Source organism: Sceloporus undulatus, chromosome 6 (genome assembly GCF_019175285.1).
Source record: "Sceloporus undulatus isolate JIND9_A2432 ecotype Alabama chromosome 6, SceUnd_v1.1, whole genome shotgun sequence".
Lineage (NCBI taxonomy): Eukaryota > Metazoa > Chordata > Lepidosauria > Squamata > Phrynosomatidae > Sceloporus > Sceloporus undulatus.
The window spans coordinates 161,619,023-161,636,087 of NC_056527.1; the positions used below are offsets into that span (position 1 = coordinate 161,619,023).

At 40.9% G+C, this 17,065-nt stretch overlaps 1 protein-coding gene across 1 annotated transcript in view; it reads right to left on the bottom strand.

The window, feature by feature from the left end:
- LOC121934850 (cell migration inducing hyaluronidase 1) overlaps positions 1 to 17,065 on the bottom strand; it is a 57,009-nt gene that overhangs the window by 11,475 nt on the left and 28,469 nt on the right. Inside the window, exons 11-19 of the mRNA XM_042475743.1 lie at positions 15,428 to 15,603; positions 14,649 to 14,858; positions 11,796 to 12,001; positions 10,438 to 10,507; positions 9,585 to 9,713; positions 8,407 to 8,492; positions 6,224 to 6,355; positions 1,801 to 1,836; positions 1,540 to 1,695 (exon numbers count right to left, since the gene is read on the bottom strand). Coding sequence (XP_042331677.1) covers positions 1,540 to 1,695; positions 1,801 to 1,836; positions 6,224 to 6,355; positions 8,407 to 8,492; positions 9,585 to 9,713; positions 10,438 to 10,507; positions 11,796 to 12,001; positions 14,649 to 14,858; positions 15,428 to 15,603 — 1,201 coding nt within the window. The remainder of the gene's footprint in view (positions 1 to 1,539; positions 1,696 to 1,800; positions 1,837 to 6,223; positions 6,356 to 8,406; positions 8,493 to 9,584; positions 9,714 to 10,437; positions 10,508 to 11,795; positions 12,002 to 14,648; positions 14,859 to 15,427; positions 15,604 to 17,065) is intronic.

The window sequence follows — 17,065 nt, forward strand, 5'->3', positions numbered from 1 at the left end:
ATTATTATTATTATTATTATTATTATTATTATTATTATTATTATTATTATTTGTAAAAAAGAGGGGTGAAACATCTGGTCCTAATGAGTTACTGTAACTGTAAATGCAGTATGGAGAATGGGTAGCAGCAAACAGAGCTAACAATTTCACATTCATTTGGAAGAATCACCTCCCATAATCTCTACCACTGGGAAGGCGGGAGGTGTTGAACCTTGTGATTCTTATTAATTCAAATCACATTCCCTCATGTCTTTACAGATTATTTTGCTCAGCATTCTTAGAAAGAACTTTGTTAGATGTAAATCCATGGGCATTTAAAAAAAGAAAGAAAGAATAATATCCACAATCCAGTCAAAAGGAGAAAAAAATGGCCCTGTTCTTACAGCCTTTTAAGCAGTAAGCTGCTTTATTACTCATTCATTCATGGCAAGGATAACATCCCAAAGCCGAGACTTAATGAGCATTGAAACAGACTGTTAAAACCAGAGCTATTTGTAGAGGGAGCAGTCAAAAGGCAGTTGTCAGAGACCATTTTTAAATTAAACATGATAGTCTAGGGAGGCAGAATGCTTTTGACAAACTGAGTCCTACAGTCAAGTCATACACTACTAGAGTAGTGTGAAGGCCACATTGGTGACCACATGCTCCAATTAATGTCAGGAGTGTACATTTAAATAATTAGCAAAACTTCCAATACTGAGGTACACTATAGCATGCAAGAAACTCTACTGTCCACTTGTTGTGCACCTTCAAGTCATCTCTCACTTATGGCAGCTTTATGGTAATCCTTTCATGGGGCAAGATTTGTTCACAGGTGGTTTGCCATTAGGACCAGATTAGGACATGCTGAGACCTGCCAAGAGTGATGTACAATTGAGATATATTTGAGAGGCTTCTCATAATCCAACCCATGGGCTTTGCTTGTACATACATCTGGCACTAGGACCTTTTTACTGGTGGCACCATGACTTTGTTATTCTTTCACTAGAGAGGCTTGCATTTAGTAGTGTTTGATGTCCTCCTGGCACCAAGCAAGGAGTGTTTATTTGTCCACCTATTCCAGCATTACATTCGTTGTTTCCTCTTTTGTTGACCCTACTTTGCTGTTTCATTCTATGTTGTCAGCCACTTTCAGAGTCATAAGCCTGCTGCCTTTAAAAAAATATCCTAAGTAATTTAAATTTACACAGAAATTAATACTATATTCTAATGACTGCCTTTCCCCAGCATTTCGCTTCGAAGAAGTAAAGATTCAGGAAGCCCTCTTAGTTCTTCACCACAATCTCCATCAAAGAGGAGGCTGTAGATGAGTATTGATGATTGGCATCTGTCAGTAGGAAAACTGTGCAGCAAAGAGTTTATAGTTACAACTCCCACAATCCCACAACCAGAACCTGCTTGAAGCTGCTCCTCATGCAATGAACCTATAAAATACAGCCCCACCGCATAGCCATTTATGTCACACTCAAAGAAAAATCAAAACAAAATCCTATAGTGCTTTGAACAAAATGGAAGAGATTTTTAAAAAATGAAACGCACTGGCCAATGGGAAGAGTCCGTCCGCTGTGGTCCAAGCCTCCTGGCCCCCAGACATTATTGTCCATCATTTCGGTCCCTGTATTTCCACTTTCGCCTACAAAGAGGCTGTTCTTTATTTCTTGCTTTGATCCATCATCATATGGGAAGGTGCCTCCACTAGGAGAGATCAAATTGCATTTCAGCATGACTGCTTTGGACCAAATCTTGCTTTTCATAGCTAGCGTTAAATAAAAATACATATAGCATAAGGTGACCGCTTACCTTGCCAAAGTGAGGCCAATGCCATTGTCAGCAAATCTGTAAGGAAGAAACAGAGAAGGTCAGAGCACTACAAATGGGGTGGTTGTGGTAGTGCTGAGTTCAACGTTATATTATGGCTTTACTAATTACATAAGTAATTTATCTGTGGATCTTTCATCTTTTTTTGTAGATGCAGTGCCATTTCCAAGAGCCTTGTTTGGACTACAACTCTTATGTTGTCTGGGGAATTTTGCTAGTCGTAGTTCAAAAATTAACATTTCTAAGGTAAGTTCATTTCTTTGCTTCATGGTACATTTTGATATCACTTGTATTTATTCACAGTGGCTTGAGAAATAATGCAAACCCTGCACTTATAGCTGAGAACTAGAACTTGAGCTTGCAGGTGTGTGTCACCTGTCGACTTATGGTAACCCCATGAATTTCATCTGGCTCTCTTCGGCAAGGAATACTCAGAGAATTATTGTATTTGTTGGCTGTCTCTCATCAAAGTACTATCCAGGACTGACCCTGCTTGCTCTTCAGAAAGGATCTGGTAACTTTTAGGATATTTAGGCCTTGCAGGCAAACCACAAGCAAACTTTGGATATGAGCTGCTTGTTTTTGTTTCCTTCCTGTCAGTAATGCAGATATATTTGAGATGGACTATTTACATGTGAAAGTTGCTGCTCAATGAGAGAGCCATTATGTGGTGTACTAGTTAGAATTTTGGATTATGAATGGTTCAAATCCTCACCCAGCCACGAAATTCCCCAAGTGACCACTATTTCTCAATCTAACCTGCCTCACAGGGTTTTTGTGAAGATAAAATGGGGAGGACCACCATGAATTCTATCTGAGAAAAGATCAAATACTAAAATAACAAATAAACAGCCACAGGAAAACCTTGGCAACATGGATCTCTCATTTTGGTAGTAAACAGTCCATTCTGCCTTGGTGCCAAAATTTCACTAACATAAACTGAGATGTAAATCTGTCAGAAGAATCAAAGGATCCAGACAACATGTCAGAAAAACAACCTTGATTTAAAAGACCTCAGAAGTAACAATTTCCAAATCTCAAGCCAACCACTAAAATTCTTAAGAAGGAAATCAAGCTGACACATTGGGTTTATTATGACAAAATCCTAGGATTAGTCTAAAACCTTTTCACAAGGATATAACCTCCAGAGATCCTATTTTGGCAGGGACAGTCCCAGTCAATAATGTGTTGTCCCACTTTTTCAGCCACTTTTAATGTCCCATTTTCCCTCTCATCCCTACACTTTCCTCCTCTGTCATCAGCTTACTTCATCTACTGCAAATTGAGTGCAAAGTGCAAAAGTAGTTTGCATGCAGTTAGCAAGAGACAGAGGAAAAGAAGGGTGAAATCTCACCCTTTCCAGAAGGCAAACTGTAACACTCTCTGCTAGCTCATCTATTTTTCCTCATTGATAACTCTTGTCATCTTGACCACAATCTCAGTCACTGACTCATCTGTGAAACGTTGGAGGATATGTAATCATTACTCAGTTAGGAAGCCTTCTGATAACACAGAATTTAGGCCAAAACTGACTTTAAAAGTAAAGATTACAGCACAGTGGAATGGGAAGCAGTGAATGGTTTAATTTCATATGTTCAGAAAAACATATTGTCCCCGTTTTGACCATTTTTATGCAAACACAGTTGCAAACCTCACTGGTAATCCCACAGACCCCAGAAATGATTACAGACTATTACCTTTGAGCAGACAGAAATTAAAAACATGATTCTGCAGGACACAGTGTGAGTTGTTGTTAGAGAGGAAGAATCACTTCAAATTATACTGCCGCAAGAGGGCAGGCATGATCCATTGCTAGATTTTTAGCAACTTGTACCTACACAGTTCCCAGAATTGTTTCTTATGTACTGAAAGATGTGCTCACTGCATCTCTCATCAGTATATATTGTCTTAGTGTAATACATATAGTGTAATATATTATAATAGTAGTTAAAAATTGAGCTGGTACTTAGAGGATTCTAGGCTCAAGTAAGCCATGAAATTCACTGGATGACCTTGGGTTAGTCACTTTCGCTCAGACTGACTTAGCTTGCAGAGTTGTTAGGCTTGAATTAGGGAGGACAATGAGAGCCATGAATGTCTCCTTGAGTTCATATAAGGAAAGATGGGATAAAGAATTATTGAAATTGAAGGCTGTAGCAGATAATCTGGAATCAGTCGCATATAATGCAATGATTGTCCTTTCTGTGATGGTTGCACAATGGGCCTGCCTTTGCTCTCTTCCCCCTACAAAAGATCAAGAAGAGGGCAGGAGGGGAAACCTAGGGTCAGGTATGTCTACACAGAGTTAAGTTACAACATGGGATCCTGTGCCCGTCTCTCTTTTTAAGAGTGGAGTGGTCAACTTCAACAGGTTTGAGGAGCATATCTCATCTCTCTGAAACCATCATGAGTTGCACTTTCCCACTGTTACACAGCACTATATAAATGTGCTTACAGCAGCAGAATTCTCCATATTTATGTGGTCAAGTGCTACAGGGAATTTATTCCCTCAGTCCAACATTGCTGCACTGGACCATTTGCTACACTGAGCTCCCCATACCTAGTGATAAACCCACGTTTCTGCTCCACATGGCCAGTCCATGCTCTGCAGCAAGCAGGCAGGCTTGGAGAAGCATCTGGTTACTTCTCCCATAGCCAGATGCAACATGATTTACAGCAGGACTGAGACTGCAGGAGGACTCTGGTTAAGGGGGATGCAGCCAGATGCTTCTCCAAGTCTGCCTGCTCACCCAGAAACACGGAATGGCTGTGCATACAACACCAGGGGCTTATCAGGGATGGGCTTTGGGCTCTTTGCGGGGAGAAAGAGAATACCAACCCCTGCAGCAGACCCAAAAAGACACTTACATGTGCAGATACCTCTATTCCAGCATTCCAGCCTAAGTGTTTGACAAGGGGTCGCCTGCTTTCCAAAGGCATTGTGGGTGGCAGTGGTATGTACAGCTTTGCTCTATGATGATGTTTATGGCTAGAGGCTCCAGGCCACCTCTTGCTTGCCTTACCCAAATAAACTTGTTCATTTAAAGAGAGCCAGTGTAGTATAGAGGTTTGAGTGTTGGCCCAGGACTCCAGAAAGCCATGGAAACCCACCGGGTGACCTTGGGCAAGTCACACTCTTTCTTTTCCTTAGAGGAAAGCAATGCCAAAACGCATCTGATTAAATCTTGCCAAGAAAAGCCTTGGATGGGGTTGCCAGAAGTCGGAGTGGACTTCAAAGAACGCAACAACAACAACACTTAGATAAATGAATAATTAAGCAAATGTTTAAATAAACTGTTACTATTTTAGGATGCAGTTTTGTCTTCCGAACAAGCCAAGAGGTTTCGTTATAGCACTTTAAATGAAAAAATATATATACTATTACTATTGTTACCAAATTTCACTGGCTGTGGGAAAAAGCAGCAATGCTGAAACAATGGATGAGGAGGTGCTGCCTGTATAGTGGGCTCTTGGTATCTGCTGGGGTTTGCTTCCAGGACTCCCCATCGATAACAAAATCTGTGGATGCCTAAGTTGCATTAAAGGCGATGGCAGAGTAAAATGGTGTCTCTTATATAAAATGCCAAAATCAAGGTTTGCTTTTTGGAATTTATATATTTTAAAAATATTTTCAAGGCGTGGATGCTTGAATCTGTAGATAGAAAAATCTGTGGATATGGAGAGTTGATATAATAACAGGAGATGTTGTAATTGCTTCTCCTGACCCAGATTTCCCTACACCTTGCTGTCGACTTTGTGTATGGCTGCTGGAATAAAGTGAACAGCTTCTACAGCAGATGGCCAAAGAGGGTGAGCAAAAGCCAATAAAATAAAATAAAAATCTACATCTGCACCTTTTCTTCACTGCTCTGTAACTAGCAAACAGACAAATAAAATCTCTAGAAGTAACTTGACAAATTTTCCTCCTTAAGCAGAAAGAGGCAATAATCTTTTACCCTGACAAAAAATTTTAAACTGACTGTTTACTCAATCCTTCCTCAATCCATCCTGTCTTCTGCCTACCTCCCTAGCACTGGAATTTTTGGCAATAACACACCACCACATAAAATAAAACCAAGATCCCAGCTGCTTATGTTTTTCCCCCTTCCAGGCTCAAGCAGAAAGGTTTATTTAAAGTTCCTTTCCTGCTGCAGTTTATTGTAATGTAGCTGACACTACATTACACACATCTAGATGAATTCCACCAAGCCTTGCACTTCAAGCAAGACAGGAGATGCTTCTAGAAAAACAAGGCATGTGTGCTTTCTTGCTGGGTTCTCATTTCTCCATTATGATCAGCCAGATCAAAGATGCTGAGCCAGTCATAAAAATAGGCCTAGCCACAGCTCTGCCTGCCAGAAACTCTGAGCTGAACTTTGGAGGGTTGAATTGAGGCAACACTCACTGGCAGTCGTCCAGCCATACATCTCCTCCCCTCACCCAGGCTCCATGGTCCTGGTTCTTGTAAGCAATAAAGTGTTGAATTATGGCAGGTTCTCGGGGCTTCAGGGGGTCAGCATCTTTATGTGGGCTGTATCTGTAAAAGTGCAAAAGGTGAAAAAGTGGTTAGCGGCAGAAAGAATTGGCCCTCTGACATTTTCTTAGAGTCATGATTTACTTGTAAACCATGCAGATTTCTCCTTTTATCTGGGCATGCCATCTCCTCCTCCACAGCACAAAGCAGGGGATGACTCTGTTTTAAAAATTCTTACACTATTGCTCTGTCAAAATCATATCTGTCTCATGTTTCTACTCCTCGGTATTCGGGGGAAGGTTTTCTTTATGCATTTCCAGAGATCAGAAGCATGAACTTCAGTGCATTGCACCCTCTTCTACTAATAAAGGCAAAATAAAATATGTGGAAGAAGCAAACAGAGGCAGATTTGCCCGGGTTGTGCAGGTTGTAAGCTTCATTTGTTTGGAGCTGAATTTTCACTGCTCTGAGTGGGGTTTGGTGAGTATTAGATCTGGATAGCCAGTGTGATCCACTTAACATCTGTTGCTCAGAACTCTGCCCAAACATTTGAGATCCATAGGTTTAAATCTATTGAACCCCCACTGAAATGGAATCTGGTCTCATTTACCCTCTTATGTTTCCATTGGATATGGTTGTTTGAGACGAACTCCACACTGATATAAATCAATATATACAAATCCATCTTTTGCTGTCTGTGAGCTTATATAATTCCACTAAGGAGAGCTCTTTCTCCACATCCCTGAATGCTGATGTGACCACAAAAAGGCTGTGAAACCATTCAACTCTCCCTTCCTAGATAAATACTCAGTACAATAGTTTATTAAGTGAAACAAAATCCGTTCTGAATATCTGCCAGCTGCTCGAGCAAACGCTGTCCACCTGTCATGCCAAGTCATGAATTTTAAAGTTGGCATTGTTATCTATCTGAAATGAGAGTTCAGTGTCAATCTAGCAATGCTTTCAAACTCCATGACATTCAAAAGAGGGCAGGTTAATGGGGGGGGGCAAGGAAAGAAAACTGACACTTGATGAGAAGCGATTGTTGACAACAAACTTCTCATCACGTTATCAAAGTTACTTCAGCTTATGGTTGCCAGGTTTTCCAAATAGCAATAAAAGAGAGTCAAGACCGGTAAGGACATGTCGTGTCCATATGTGCCTTCAAGTTGCCTATTGACTTATGACAACCTCATTAATTTAATAGGGCTTTCTTAGGCAAGAGGTAGCTTTGCCAGTTCCTTCCTCTGAAATATTGCCTACAGCACCTGGTATTCATTGACAGTCTCCTATCCAAGTACTAACCAGGGCTGACCGTGCTTATTTTCCAAGTTCAGATAGGATCTGGTGACTTTAATGTATTTAGGCCAACTCTTGACATGTTAGGCAGGTCTATATAAGGCCCACCCCACATCTCACAAGTAGAAGTCCTTTTGTGGAAGATCAAGGCTTCTGTAAGATCTCCAGTCTCATAAAAACCTTCAAAGGTCTGGAAATCTTGTAATGGCAGGCCAACAACCATCATGGTGGGATGAAATTTACTGCTTCCAGGCCAAGACCGCTGCTCAGCCTCAAATTAAAAGAGTAGGGAGTGTCTACACTTACAACAGACCCTACAATATTTGCTGTTTACTCTGAGGGCCACATACTAAACCCTTACCTGAAAATACAGGAATTTTGGCATCTTATGTAACACGCCTCTATCCTGCACAATTGGTGGCTATCAGAACTAGTGGGTAATGGGGAGTTGTCTTAGAACAGGATGGCAAACGTGTGGCCCTACAAATGTTACATTTCAATCCTCTCCCCCTGGACTATGCTGGCTAGGGATGATAGTAACTGCAAACCAACATTTGGAGGGCCACAATTTGCGTACTCTTGTTCTAGAGAAGCATCTCAACATATGTAAAAACAGTCAGGAGAGGGCAAGGAACTTAAATTGACTGGTGAGGAGTTATCCAGCTATGTTTTTATACATGCTATCATCTATCTACACCACTTGTAAGTTACACATGCAGGCCTTCTGTCCAAAATCAATGCAAAAGCAGTTGTATCCACCTCTTACCCCAAGCTGTATGTAACTTTTCAAATAAAACCCACAGAAATTGGCTTACCTTCCAGCAATCATAGTCAGGATAGGTCTCTTGTCCTTGGCTGAGGCAGGTGTAGTTTTAACTCCATTGTCAATGATCATTCCAGCCTTGGGGGGGGGGGGGAAGAGGAGAGCAGTTAGTAGGCTATCTGCACTTTTACAATCTGCATAGGCCAAATCCTTGAGATAGTATTTTCTTGTTGGTCACTGTAACTTGACTATTTACTCCAGAAGAGGAGTTTGCCATAGCTTTTGGCACAAAACAGATTGGTCCACCATTTCGTTTTCACAAGAGTGTTTTTTTTTTGGGGGGGGGGGAGATGTTTTGATTTTTGGTTCACACATTTACTCTGAGCCCAGTTCTCAAATAAGGACTTGCTACAACAATATTTAACAGGTCAGAATTAAAGTATTTGTTCCTAACACAGGGCTTCCATGCCAATAGACATGCAGCCCCCTCTTTGGATGCAACTCAAGAGTAACAAATCAATGTATTTATTGCTGATAAGGGTAACCATCCAAGCGAGTATTTAGCTGCTGTGTCAGATGTCATAGATATCACCTCACACTGATGTGCTTTGTGGTTGCTTAGCAAAGTCAGAGAGCAAAGGACTCCAATGAGCCTGGGCATGAAGGGTGAATAATATACAAGTATGTTTAAAAGGCTTACTTCTGAAGGAGAAAGGAATGCATAGAAAAACCTTTTGAACAACAACCCAGTTCCCTGTTTCCTATTCACTTTAAGGGACAAACCTAAGCATGAATTAAATGAGTGATCATATTTAACATATTTGTTAAATTAACATACATTGTTGTTGTTAGTTGCTGTCAAGGTGACTTTGAATTAAGATGATCCTACGAATGAGAGACTTCCAAGAGCCCTGTCATTAGCTGCCCAGCTCACATCTTGCAAACTCAGGGTTAAATAGAAAAATGAAGCAGTGCATTGATGAACCAAGAATGTTAAGAAGAAGAAGAAGCAACACCTAGTTTGGCTATTATTCGCCACCAAGAGCTGGACATTAGCATTAAGGAAAATGGAGTTTGCAGATAAAAACTCTGGGAAAGCATTTGCTTTTGATTTTATAGAAGCAAGAACGGTGGCCAATAATAGGTTTCAGACTTTGGCATTGGAAGAAGGAAAACAGCATTAAAAGTAACAGAGAGAGAGAGAAGGATTCCCATTGCATGCATACTCACTCGATAGTTGGAATGTGCTCGATTATTATAGAATGTTCCCATTGGAATGTGTTCAGAGTAGCCAGGAGGATACATTCCTACTGAGAGTCCTGTTGGTACATGGTGCAAAACAAACCAAAAGCCAGTTTCCTGCAAGAGACAAGAAGTTCAGCTTAGTAAAGAATTTGGTCAATTGGTGAATTAAAAAAAAAAGTGGGGGGAGTAGGGACCTAAGTATTTTTGGACAAAAGCAAAATAAAATTTGTGTGCACACATGCGTGCAGACAAGTAGAACCGTTCTTCTTCAGACAGCTAATTCTAACTCTTTCATGCTCTCCAAGCAACACTTTTCAGGTCCTAAGAGCACATTTGATTTTAATGGGAGGCCAAAATACCGTAAAAGGCACCAAATCCTGTCTGATCTTGGAAGCCAAGCAGGGTTAGCACTTGGATGGGAGATCTCCAATGAACACCAGATGCTGTAGGCCGTACTTTGGAGGAAGGGACTGGCAAAATTTCCTCTAACTATTCCATTCCTAAGAAACCCCTACGAAAAATTCATGGGCTTGCCATAACTAGACAGGCGACTTGAAGACGCACACACAGAGACACAATAATGTCTCTCAGCTCTCAGAAGCTTACAAAACAATGGGCAATTCTTAACAAATGATTGTCAGACAGTGGGCAAAAGTAGATAGAATTTTTCCCCCAATTCAAATTGGATTAAATCATAGCATTTGGCTTCCAGGGCAGTTTGAAATGCTATCAACACTTTTGTTCCAGCAACAACCAAACTGCCAACCAACCAAAATTCATCCAAGTTGCTCAAAATTTTTCCTGTCACACACAAAACCAGAGAAGCCTGCATACTCACTTCTGATCCTGCAGCTGCACAATTTATAAGGTTGTTGTGCGGATTGGCCAACCAAAAAGTGGACACAGCACTGTTGGATGGACAACAGAGACAAAGACAAGTGTGACAAAATGGTGTGCCGAGAAAGAGCGATTTCAAATTAAGAGAACGAAACCAGGTCAAATAACACAGCAGATAAGCCATCATTTTTGTGTTGTATATAGTTGTATAGTAACAGTGGGTGTCTCTGCCCCCCCCCCCCGTACATCCCCTCATTGCACAGCTTTCCATCTCGTCTACAAAGCAAGAAAACACAGCCCTGTCTTGAAAGCCTTAAGGAATTCCAGGATGAATTTCAATTGAAATTTCAAGTCAGTTATGAAGCTGTTACATGTCACATTTTATGGTGTGATAAGTGCTTCCTCCTATAAGCCAGCAGAGAATTGGAGAAGGGGAAAACCCTACACTTGCTACTCACAGGCTCAAGGAAAAACTGGGCTGTTTCTTTCAGTTTTTCACTGCGTCTGGCATTTTTTAAGATTTTAAGGTACTGTGGACCCTTTCAGATCTGTGTGTGTTTTTAAAAACCTCTCACTTCTTTCTCTTCCTCACCTCCAATCATTTATACCTGGCTTAATTTTCATGGCAGGTATCTTTTAGTTTGCAGAGTCCTGGCTGATAACACTGAAATTGTTAACTGCCTTTAATGACAACTGGATATTTTTATTATGATTTTGCTAATATGTCTGCTGTAAGCCATTTTTTTTCATGCTATTTGGTGCTTTGGATAAGACTATGACCTTGAAGGGTGATTATGGAATTAATTAATTATTAATTAATTAATATCTGAGTTTCTCTGTGAAATGAGAGGATTACTACTGACTAGAAGAACAGGAAGGCTCAGTTGCCACTGGCTTTAATCTGGAGAGGGATCCAGGGTTCTAAACGTCTTCCTCCAAGTGGGCAAAAGTGTCTGTGTTTCTCTTCCAGTTCCAAAGAGTGAAGCGAGACAGACTGGCAACAACAACCTAGATAGTCTAGGGAAATGCAGTTAGCATGTTTTCACTCAAGCCGTGGGTTTTCCTGGAAGATACATGCCTCTGCATTCATATTTGCAAATTAAATCTGTGTTGACATTCCATATAATAACCATGCTTTTGTGGGTAAAGTCCTCCAAGTATCTCATAATTCTGTTTTTCTTTTCTGCCTGCTTTGCCCTCTTTGACTCTAAGCACAAATTAGGATGAGAGCAAGGGTTTCAAACTGTCGTAATGTAATTCCAGGAGTGGGAGTTATAAACTGATTTGACCTATGTTTTGCAGTATAATGGATCAGATAGTTTGACTAGGACCTGAGTGGGTCAGGATCTTTCTACTCACTTGCAGTCTTGTCTAGGTTTTGGGACATATCCTGGGTAAGCGCCTTCCGTAATTGTCTTGCACATTCTTGTGTCCCGATCTGATGGTAGCAATGTGCTAGGCTTCACCACAAGTCCAAGGCAATGATCAAATGTGTTGCGCACCTCAGGGCCATCTTCTGTAAAAAAGCAGTGCCCCAAGGTATCGTACCCAACAACATCCTTGACCTGTGGGTATAAATAAAAGGATGGAGAGGAAGTCAGTATTCCTAGCTACTCAAAATGGTTTTTAGCTTGATCAAAGCTGGGGAATGATGATTTTAACTCATACCAGGCTCCCACCCACCCTAGCATGGCCAAAAGAAAGGGACTGTGTAAATTCTAGTCTAAAATACATCTTACTGCAAAACACTGCTTAATTACCACCAATTACTGCTGCTGCAAAGGACCATTTCGTATATATTTAAGTTCTAAGGAAGGAATGTGGAACCTTTATCCAGATGTTTTCAAATACAACATCTATCAACCTCAGCCAATGATAAAGGATTTCAGGAGTTGTAATCCTAATCATTTGCAGGACCCAGTGTTGAATCCTATCCCTGATCTAGACGCAGCTCAGAAGTTTGTAGTGTTAACCACCCCAACTTTAAACAGCTTGTGAAATAACACCTTGAAAAGACTTCTAATACAATAGCATGTGGCAGATCCTAAATCAAGCTAGTTGTCTATCTAAGGAGCTCATTGCTTGGCGTTTTAAATTGGTAGCTGGAATGTGGGATGGAGACAGGGATTATCACACACTAAATTGCTGGCAAATCGCTGGCCGCCATCAGCTCAGGTCCAAGCCACACTCCGCCAGCACTTTTTAGAAGTCGGAAAGCTTTCTGACTTCTAAAAATTGCTGGTAGAGCATGGCTTAGACCCAACTGGGACCCGGGCTGATGGCGGCTGGTGATTTGGCGGCAATTTGGTATACGATAATCCCTGCCTCCATCCCACATTCCAGCTGCAGCCAAGGAGGTTGGAGCCAATTTAAAATGCCAAGCGATAAGCTCCTGAGGCCTGTTACAGACTGCCAAAATAAAGCTGCTTCGGGTCTCTTTGGAGGTATGCTGTTTAAATGATGCATGCATCCTAAGAGTCCGGAAGCTGCACCAAAGCTGCGCTCTAGTGCTTTGGAATGGAGTGTGGCTTTGGCGCGACCTCCAGACTCTTAGGAGCCATGCATCATTTAAATAGGATACCTCCAAAGAGACCCGAAGCAGCTTTATTTTGGCAGTCTGTAACAGGCCTAAGAGTGCAAATAAGACTGCAGTCCTAACTCTCCAAGGTGGGTAAGGGCCAGCCTAAGCCAAGCCAAGTCCAGCTGAAACCGTGCTGAATCTAAACCTCTGTTAGCCTGGAGATGCTGGAAATTATTTAGGATGACCCTGGACCTGGGTTAACCTGAACTGGATCTGGTAATAGTTCCTCTCTTGCTCTGGCCCTTCTCCATACTTATTGGAGTACCAGCAGATTCTGGTATAAAGTTGCTGGCTTTATGCAATATGGCACAATAGTTGTGCTATCAGAAGCCTCTGCCAAGCTAAAAGGGAAATATGTTACAGCTTGGACCAATTCAATTTATTTAAGAATAAAGATAAGCAAAAAAATTTCAAAATAGATGAAAGTGGCATGATAAGATGCACTGCCCATTGTAACTTGCATGGGTTTCATCCCACAGATTGTCTCATATCAGGGTTTTTCAAGATTGGGAGCATTTTTTAAATTGCTTTTAAGACAGTCTTCCTCAATATCTGCCCTATATCACCATCACCACCACTTTGCTTGGTGAAAATCATAGCTCTGCTAAGACAACCAAGAAGTACAGAGTGGCTGGAAATGTTTGCTTTAGTTATTTTATACACATGGGCATACCTATAGAGTTTTCAGCATGTACATAAAAAGATGACAAGACTTTAAGTCACTGCAGTTCCTAACTGCTTGAAGCCTAAATTTAGGCTAAGATTTCAGATGGCATTGTGTTTTCAAGCAAAGCAAGAGTCATGAATTGCAAATTGAATTACTTGACACCAGCTGCAAAGCTGCTGCAACTAGCTGGTATTGATGTGTATCCTCCCCTTAGTATTCTTCCTTAAAAACCTCGGCAGACAGGTTTTTAGGCTCCATTTAGTTTTATCTCTGGTGACAGCTTCTATTGCAGAATATACTGAGTATGCTGATCATTTCTGGCTTGACATACTACTGTCTCCATCTTTCTCTTCTGCAATAAACATCTTCTTTTCAGGGCAGAATTTAACATTGGGGGTTCCCTGTCTTGCAGCACATTCACTAGCAAGGTCATGAGGAATATAGAATAAACAGGACTTTTGAAACACTATGCTGAGAGTAACATTTGCCCAAGGAAGGCAAAATAGGAACAAAGCTGGGTCCCTGGCAAAAATATAGCCTTGGAGCTCTAGCCAGGAAGTTAGTGGTATAAGCCTTTGAATTTTGAATCAAAAGTTACTCAAAATGTAATTAGAAAACATTATCCATCACACACACAATAGCACTGTTCCCAAACATACATTACAAGGATTTGTTATATCCTAGGGATTACCCACAAAACAACCAATTACAATTGCCTATGCTGATTGAAACTCACCAGTTTCAAATGCTGAATTAGAAAGCATACATACATTTAGAAGCAATGTATGTATAGCCTAGAAATCTATGGCAAAATTATTACTCAACCATTGCTGGGAGCACTCCAGATCTTGCTACTTGCATGAGCTAGGTTGTATAAATGGACGACTTTGCATTACAAAACTCCTACAGTAGTTTCAGTTCCTACCCTCTGCAGTGGTACAACACCTGATTCTATGTTTCTTACCAGCAAACCATTGGAGCCGTGGATTGTGACACAACGAGAAAAGGAGTGATGGATGGACATGTCTTTCACGTAGGTAGGTGGGTGGTAGCCTCCTTTCTCATCCAAATCGCCAGCCATGTGGAAGTGGATCGGGTAGTGTCCCAGTAACTGCTGGCCCATGTATTTCAGCTCCAGCCCTTCCAGGTGGACAGCTTTAAAACCCAGACCAAACTGAAGAATAACAAATTGCAAGTCAAGCTACAGAAGAGAAGTTCCAAAACTTGTTCCTACAGCCATGCATGTTCTGTGTTTTTTAACAAAGTGATCCAGTCAAAGCTAAAAATGTATTGAGTGGGAGAGATGTGAGCAGATACTAGAATTCTTCTCTTCGAATTAATTGGCTTTAAAAGCACTCCACTAGAGCTGAACTATACTCAGTCAGGGAACCCAAGACATTTGTTCCCAGAGCCAGAGGGCAAGATTGTGTTATTTGTTTATTTAATTAATTTATACTCCACTTTTCTTCTTGCAGGCTGTGTGGAAGAGCTTTATTTTCTAAGAGATAGCAATAGTCAGGGGAAATAGCATGGAGGTTACCACTGATGCACCCAGCACCAATTGCTGAGGTTGCCTTATTATATGTTATGGTGAGGCTGGCCCTGCATCAACTCCATATAATAATTCTCTTCCAAGAATTCTGTGACTCAAACATTACATAGGAGCTCTCCATCCTCCCAGAGACCCATGAGGTGGAGATGTTGCAGAACAGGAAAGCATGGCTGGAGGACAGCAAGTGATACCTTGAAATGGCCGCCAAATGTGTCAAAATCAAAGAAGGAGCACAGATCAGTGTTGTATTCGTAGCATTGTTTTTCCATCTCTCCCATCACCACAATGTTCCGGCTTAGCAGGCCCACTTCAGCACGCATATCAACTCCATCAATTACTTCTCCTGTGTGAAGGAAGCTAGCTTTTCCTAAATGAACAAAACAAATTAAGGTTTATATATCAATTATTTACAAGCATGAAAGGTACAGTACAGAAAACTTATCAGAGTGTTTGGACAGTCTTGAGAAATAATAGACTACGGTCAGAATCACATGGCGAAAAGGAGGGTCAAGTGAACGATATGGAGAGAGGGTTGGGATTCTTGCTATTAAATAGGTTGAGTCTAATTCTTTTTAAAAACAGTATTGCTTTGGCTGAAAAGGTTTCAAGTGGAGAAGGTCTGTCCAACTAATATTTCAATTATTTCATTAGTTAAATTTGTTGCCTGCCTTTCTTCAACTGGAAACAAATGCAAAAGTTCAGAAACATTTAAGAAAGAATTGCTCCTTGTGAAAAACTAGAAGGGCATCTTTAAAATATGTTCAGGCAGGTTATGAATAAACAACAAATGGCACATGCATTTCCAGTGTTCACTATGTTGCTCCTGTTGCTGTCCTCATATGACTCCTTTACTTTATATTACACTGAAGAATATTGGGGCCTCCAGATATTTGGGACTGATGCTCACATAGACCCTTATCAACTAACCAAATTGGTTGGGCTTCCTGGGAGCTGAAGTCCAAAATAACTACAGAACCAAATAACCCCACCTCCAGGGTTATATCCAGAGAACACACCAGGTTTTGGTGTGTAGTAAGGAAACAAGAGGTAGCCATTTATCCTCTTCTCTCATAGTATGAGAACTCAAGACCATCCCAAAAGCAGGAGCTATGGAAACGACTAGCAGTAATTTTAAGGATAAATAAAGAGTACGTCTTCAGACAATGCACACAGTTAAGGAATGTTACTACCAGAAAATGCAGTGATGGCCACTAACTTCGGTAGTTTTAATGAAGAGACTAGACACTTGTTTGGTTGTGTATTCTTGCATGGCAGGGGGTTGGATTGGATGGCCCTTGTGATCTATTCTAGCTCTATGATTCTATGGTTCTCTGAAATCCTGGGAAGACATGTCTGCTGGCATCTTCCACAACCAGAGGCAGTATATCTCTGGATTCCAAAGGAACAAGACAGAAAAGGACTGCTTTCTTCCTGCCCTGTTTGAATACTCCCTGGAAATATCTAGTTGAGAAACAAAAAGATGGACTAACCAAGCCTTTGGTCTAATGCAGCAAGACTTTTATATTCTTAAATCCATGTGCACAGAATAAAACTCAAAAAGGAACATTCCCACATGATTATGAACATTAAAAGGGAAGAAATGCAGGTGTTCTTTTAGTACAGCTTGTTTCCATTTTAAAAAAAGTAAAGCTTGCTTTTTTAAAAATGGTGTTTGTAATTACTATAAGCCATCTCCAATAACACAAGAAAGGTGGGTCATAATGTTTCCTAAAACCAAGAACACGCATTGAGTTTGCAGCAGCCCTTGTTCTGTGGTACAGACATGTGCCAGGATTTTAGAACAACAAAATGTAAAGCTTTGATGTGTT